Source organism: Melozone crissalis, unplaced genomic scaffold (assembly GCF_028551555.1).
Source record: "Melozone crissalis strain CALT ecotype California unplaced genomic scaffold, PUWL_Pcris_2 ptg000139l_1, whole genome shotgun sequence".
In the NCBI taxonomy this organism is placed as follows: domain Eukaryota; kingdom Metazoa; phylum Chordata; class Aves; order Passeriformes; family Passerellidae; genus Melozone; species Melozone crissalis.
This window is the reverse complement of record NW_026535912.1, coordinates 6,147,210-6,154,235: the sequence shown is the minus strand read 5'-3', so window position 1 is coordinate 6,154,235 and position 7,026 is coordinate 6,147,210. Positions and strand designations below refer to the sequence as shown.

Below are 7,026 nucleotides of genomic sequence, written 5' to 3'. Positions count from 1 at the left end.
TCAGCGGATGCTCTGGTGAAGAATCCCACTTTTGGCACTGTTTGCCTTCTCTTTTCTCCTTCTTCTTTATGGGATCCATCTCAAAACAGCTCCAGACCTGCACTGTTTCATTAGCAGCTGCTGAGGCCACTGTTGTACCATCAGGACTCATGGTCAGGTTCAAGATTCTATCAGTATGACCTGAGGAGGAGAAGGAATGTGCAATCCGGGCTGAGCTGATCAGCACATGCACATTTACTCCTGTATGCTCCCATGAGCCCTGCCAGCTTGCATAGCTGTCCCCCCAGTGGCTGTGGCAGTGTGATTTCAGATCCCAAGCACACACTTGGATCAGTGGTATCTCTTCCACAGCCCCGTGGGCATGCTTTACTCCTAGCAGCATGGCCCCGGATACTGTCCTGTATCAGTGATGCTGCAGGCTCAAACCAAGGAGTGCAGCTGTCTTCAACCTCTAACACCCCCCCCACACCCAGGCCCTGTCCACCTACCTTGCAGCTCTGCAACCTTGGTCATAGTTGGATAGTTCCATATAATCAGCTCATTCTGCGCAAAGCCATAGGCTGAAATGAGCTCCTTGTAGTTTGTTGACCATAGGATAGAAGAGACCTGCACAGAGGCAGTAACACAGGTGATACAGGGTCCTTGCGCTGATGCTCACCACTCGGAGGTGAGCATGGTCCCCCTCCTTCCCTGTGCCTTTGGGCCTGAGGAGCCAGCAGCTCTGTGTAGGTGTGCTGCCAGAAGGTGTTTGTCTCCAAGCTGATGTTCATATCTCACCTGGGAATGGGTATCAACAGCACTGAGGCAGGCGCCAGAACACACGTTCCAGATGCAGATATGTCTGTCTCTAGTGCCACCTCCAGTGGCTAGAACATTCATCTGGCATGGGCACCACGCCAGTCCTGAGCAAGGAGAGTTCATTTTAAAACATACAAGAGGCAACCTGCGCCCAGCCAGTGCTGCATGCCTGCCTTGCACACACATATCCGCCTGTGGCAGCTCTGTGCTCACCTTGACAGCACCCTGGTGCTGAGTGAAGGTCTGTACAGGAGCAAAGTCTCCACCCCCACCTTGGGTGCATGGCCAGACGTTCGCCAGACTGTCACTGCCACCACTGGCCAGGTAGTGGCCATCCAGAGACCATTTGAGTCCGCACACCTCCTCTGTGTGGCCAGCAAGGGTGGCCACGTGATGCTCAGCCACTCGGACATCGTGGTGATGGATCTGCCCAGTCTGTGCACCACTGCAGAGAGAAGAGAAGGCTTACAGAGTCAGGCTGCACATTTTCACCCAAATCCATTTTTGTTGTTGCAAGACTGCTATACCTGCCACTGGGTTTCAACCAGTGTTACCAGCAACACAGGTCTGTTGGTGTGAGTGAAACACCCACACAAGCTCTTCACAACTTCAGCACAAATTGCAATACAGGAAAGAGGTCTTCTCCTCACAGCCCCAACAGATAAGGCTAAATAAGAATCCCAAGCCAGGACAAACTTCTCTCTGCCATCCCTAACCCATGCCACACGTAGATTGAGGGATAGGAGTTTGCAACAACTGGAAACTGCCCTTGACCCACTGCTTTACCTGGAGAGGATGCAGCTTTCCAGCTGAGGGTTCCCACACGGCCACAATGGCTGGTCATGGTTCGGAGACATTTCTGTTGCTCAACGTCCCATAGCTGGAGAGGCAAAGCAAAAAGTTCTTCAGAAGAAACCCAATCCTGTTTCTATGCCCTAGGAACCTCACTGCACAGGCTCTCTCAGCTTACTCAGTAAGGGAACAGAGAAAATGTTTATCTCATGACTATAGCACAGAAGGTAACGCTGCTTATCAGAAAACCCCCAAACCAAGCCCTGCCTTGCACACTGGGCAGTTCCACCCCACACCAGGGAAGACAAGTCAGGTGCATGGCATCCTTCCTCTGCCAGCCAAGGCCCCACAGTTCTGTCAATCCCTAGAAAACACCTCTAGTTTTAGTCCTGCATTCACTTGAACCTCAGCACTACTTGTGCCAACAGCAAGATAGTCTCCATCTTTAATCCATGACACAGAGGAAATGTAAGGATATGGATGCTCCGTCTGCAGTAGGGGGATAATCTCCCTAGTACCGTAATTCCACAGATAAACAGCGTTGTCCAGAGCCACTGCAAGGAAGTTCTGGGAGCTCCAGTCTGTGAGATTCAGATCTACAATTTGAAAGAGCAGTGCAGGTCACACCATGCTTGGCTAGAGAGCCCTGCCCTTCACCCGTGCTGATGCAGCAGGCGCGGGTGCACATGTGCACACACACACGTACAGGTGAGGGGCAGCCTTCTGAGTGTCACTATGCCCAGCTGCTGGGGCCAGGTACCCTGCTCCAAGGCACCTACACAGTGCCCTAGACCACTGTCCCTGTAAGGCCACACAGGGACACTCCAGAAGTGGTCTGTGCTAGCCTGGGTACACAAAATAATACAGACAGCCCAGTCACACTGTCCTAGGAACAGCAATCCAATGCAGAATGTTCTGGATGCCCAGCACTCAACCCTGTAGCCTACTTACAGTAGTCATTGAACATCTCTGGTGCATCCAAGACCCAGTCTGGCTTTGAGGGAATATATCTGCTCTTCTTCCTGCTGGATCCAGGTGCCATTTTCTGACTGTAGAGCACTTTCAGGTTATTCTGATAGCCTGTGTGCAGGGGAACAGGTTTGTTAACCTGAGTTAGTTTCCTCCCAGCTGAGTGCTGCTCACCCAACTAGGAATCCCTTGGAGTGAAAATAAAGTCCTAAGAGAAACACTCACAAGCCTGCAGTGCACGAAAATCACTGGCAGAATGAACTGCTGAACAGGGGTGAGCTACAATTTGCTCATTCATGGAAACAAATTTAACAAACACTTGGGTTTTTGAATCCCATTATATTTAGTTGCAGTTTAAGCTAGAAAATGCACAGCAGAGACTTTGATGCTCTTACAGACTTCATGAAGGCTTGGAACCTGCAGTACAGGTGACTGTCACCGACATCTTTTCATAAAAATCCTTTCTTTAGGATTTTTCTCCCTTCTGAGAAGCTATGGCCTCAGCAACAAAATGTAAACAATGGTTATCTGCTGCTGTGGAATGCAGCAGGTGGATGCGTGATTGGTCTTGGGTGAATGTTTGGATTTACTGACCACTCAGAGCAGAGCTGGGTCTCACTCTCTGTTGAGACACAGAAATTTGTTTATTTATTCTTTTTCTATTCTTAGCTTAGCTAGCTTCTGAGAACTTTCCTTCTATTTCTTTTAGTATAGTAATAATGTAATATATATCATAAAATAATAAATCAAGCCTTCTGAACATGAGGTCAGATTCTCATTTCTCTCTCCACCCTGAAGACCCTTGCAAGCCCTGTAACAGGTGACCAACTGGCAGTCATAGCAACTCTCCTAAATAAATTCACTGTAACTGTTATGCCCTCCCTCGACCTCAGGAACCGTAAGAAAGGAGACTCCAGCCTGTACAGCTCTCAGAAACCAGTTGATTTCTCCTGTGACCACACACAGAGCCTCTGTGTTGCTGTTCCCCTAACCTGATCTCTCCTGCTGATTCAGCTCACACAGACTCTGTATCATACCTTCTGGAGCATTCTGTGGTTTTCCACTGAGGTGGAGGATCTTTGCCTCTTCTACATCAAAACCATTCAGATTCACTGCCCAGGCTTTCTGTTGCTCCTACAGAGACAAATCACCCTCAGTGCAATGCATTTAAAACAATTCCCACACTGCAATTTAAACAGACACCTAAGTCCCCTTCTCTTAGAATCTGAAGATGTTTGACTGTGCTGCAAGGGTCAGTCACACAGAGGCAGGTCAAAGCAGTTTTCCCTCAGACTTACATACATCGTCCTGCTCACATTTTCACACAATGGCAAACTCAGTGTCATTGCCAGTGGGAAAAGCCACAGCCACAAAGCGACCAAATGCTTCATAAACAGATTTCAGAACACAGTGTAAAACATTCCAGAAGTGTTCCCTGTGGAGACATTGTCCTAGAATAGCTACCACCAGCAGTTTCACTTTGCATAGGCTCACAGCTTTGTGTTTTTGTTGCCTGCTACATTTTAAAGCCTCATTAGTCAAAGGTAGATTTTGCTGCTAGAAGCAGCATAGGCTTAGAGTGCATGGCAGTCTCTACAGCTTCAATCTCATCCTAGGCTCCTGAAGCCCAGAGCTGCAAGTAGTGATGGCTGGGACTTGTCAGTCCCATGTGCCCACTTGATAGAGTAAAGGGGCAGGAAGGAGTAGCGGTTGTGAAGTAATTGTAACTTAGCAACATGCTCACCTTTTTGGTAGGGGAATCCTCATCAGGGTCATTCTCTTTGGTTAGGAGGAAATTTGCCATCTCCATCTGCATAGTGCTGCGTTTGGGAATGTAGCGATCCCCCCCAGCCTTTGTGGGAGTGCTTTGAATTTTGGATCCAGATTTACCTGCATTCACATATGAAAATATTGTCTTACAGCTATTTAACAGCCTGTATTAGAGCTTTCACGGGAGCAAACCCAACACTCCTCCACATCACACCCACCAGACAAGTAGGACTCTGAGGTCTCATGCCACCCAGTCACAACTAACTTATATTTTCCTCCCTGCCACCAAGTTGGTTAGGGACAGTGTGGTGCAACTCCTTGGGTCTAGTGCAACAATTCCAGAGTCCAGAGATAAGGGGAAGATACTAAAACGCTCACAAGATGTAAAGCTGTCAGCTAACAGTCCTGCCCACACTCGTCCTAGCATACAGCTGTGCCAGCAAGGCTCAGCTGGGCAAACAGCAGCTCGCCAGCCCCAGTGCTAAGAGCTCTGCCCCTAATGCTGGCAAGGAGGTGGGTGGCTGTCAGGAGCACAGCTCACCTCCTCCTGCCTGAGCAGCAGCCAGTAGGGCAGCGTGGCAGGGAGCCCAGAGCCCCATGGCTACAGACAAGCATCCTGGGCGAGGCTCCCGCACTCAACCTCTGTCGCTGGGGGCCGGCGCTCACCGGGTGTCTTGGACGGCGTCTTGCTGGAGCTGCGGGAGCAATTGGCCGGCTTCGTGGGCGACACGCCGATGGGACTGGGCCCGGGGCCACTCTCCTTGGCCTTGCGCAGCCATCGCGTAGGCGGCGCATTCGGGATCAGCGTGTCCAGCTTCAGCAGCCCGCGCAGGTCCGCCTCGAACAGGAACTGCGCCATGCTCCTGTGGGCGGGTGGCATTAGCCGTACCCACCGGCCGGGCTGAGCCTACTCTGACAGGCCCCGCCGGCCTCCCCATCACCGGACCGTGCAAGCGCTCCGGCTGCTCCTCCCCACCAACGGACACCCCTACACTCCCCAACCGCTTCTCGGGACACTCCATCAGCCTATACGCCCTCCCACCACTCCTTGGGGGTCCTTGATCAGCCGGCACCCCTTCCAGCCACTCTTTGGGGCTTCCTCCGATAAGCGACATTCTCCCGTCCCCTGCCTTTCAAGGGCAATCTCGTCCCTGCTCTTTCTCCTCCCCACCGTGCTTTGCCTCTGCCCTGTGCCCCTGGGGCTGCTCTTGGCCAGGCAGCCTCAGTGGGAGCCAGCACTGGCTGCAGCCCCAGCAGGCCCCCCAGGACAAGGCCCAGCAATTAGGAGGCCAATGAAAGCTCTGGGCAGCAGCAGAGCCCTCAGCAGAGTTCTTTGGACAGTCATGGACTGGCCACACCTACACTGCAGCCTCACTGGGAATGCTTCCTATGTACAGTAGACTTTCAAAAGAAGCTGTTTGAGGGAAAGGTGAACTAAACACTCACTGTCTTCTCTTAAGTCCAAATTCGGACAGAGCATAAAATGAAGATAAGCTCCAAAACAAGCAGGCCTGCCAGGAACCCCAGCCAGCAGCCTGTTCCCTGACAGAAACCCCTTCCAAGGCCCTTCTGGGCATCAGGAACATGTGCTGTGGTTCCAGCTGCACCTGTGGGAGCAATGGGGAGGGTCAGCCCGTGCTGTGCTGCACTGCTGAGCTGGCAGCACGGTGGATGCGGGCAGAACATTCTCGGTTTCCCCCAGAGCTGGAGCCTGCAGGCACCTTGGTGCCCCTTGGCACAGGCTGTGCCACCCAACAAAGCCCAGCAGGCTGGGAGGAGAGTCCGGGTGCAGCAGGAAGCTGAGAGAAGGCCCTGCTCTAGAACTGAGGGAGTTCCACCAGAAGCAAACAAAGATGGTAACTTGAAGACATTCCCACTGTGCTCAAAGTTTGTCTGAGAAGACTAAGACGTTAGCTTGTCCAAAATCCCAGGAAATATCTGGGAAATGGTTTTATGTATGTTGGTTGTGACCAGATAAAAAGATCCTGTGGGAAAAGAGCCTCTGCAGCAGGCTGGCGGGCTGAAGGGGTCTTACTTCTTCCTAAAATAAAGATTACCACTGAAATGCAATTTTATTTTTTTATTGTATAAGGGGAAAATATTTTCCAGACCTCTAAAACCAGTTTCAAAAATACAGATGTCTTGTGGAAAAAGGAATGAAACATATGGGGATTTCTCTATACAAAAGATATTTCTAAATATTTTTAAAAATGAAAAGTGAAGACAAAATGAGGTCATTTTTTTGGATTCTAAAACTACTTAGAAAAATCTTTAACTACTATAGGAATTGGGAAGAAATATTTGGGGATGTCTGTCTACAGAAAAAATATTTTGAAATATTTCTACAAATTTCTAATATCGAAAAGTGAAAAACTAAGCAACTGGGGTTGCTTTTTCTCAGGAGCCCCATGCTGCTGCCTGCCCCCTGGGCTCCCCCAGCCCTGGGGACCCCGCCGCTGGTCACAGCAGCCCCTGCCTGGCTCCTGCCTGCCCACACCGTGGGCATCCACGGCTGCTCCTGGCCATGGAGCTCAGCCAGTGGTGCTGCTGGCTGGGCTTTGCTGCTGCTGCCACCCAGACACTGGGGTGACGGCACCTTCCCTGTAGTGCAACTAAAGAAAGGGCCATCACCCAGACTGGCAGAGAGCGGGAATAACGTCAGTGTTGTTTAGAGGGCAGAACCAGGGGGTTCAGGGG

At 51.0% G+C, this 7,026-nt stretch overlaps 1 protein-coding gene across 1 annotated transcript; it reads right to left on the bottom strand.

Annotated features, from left to right (window-relative positions):
- On the bottom strand, nucleotides 1–5,188 carry LOC128948622 (cell division cycle protein 20 homolog). Its single transcript, XM_054293391.1, is given in 11 exon segments — nucleotides 1–54; nucleotides 56–180; nucleotides 489–606; nucleotides 778–902; nucleotides 1,008–1,261; nucleotides 1,602–1,678; nucleotides 1,990–2,186; nucleotides 2,542–2,670; nucleotides 3,597–3,693; nucleotides 4,304–4,449; nucleotides 4,996–5,188. Coding segments are annotated over 11 exon segments (1,515 nt in total).
- Nucleotides 5,189–7,026: the final 1,838 nt, after the last annotated feature.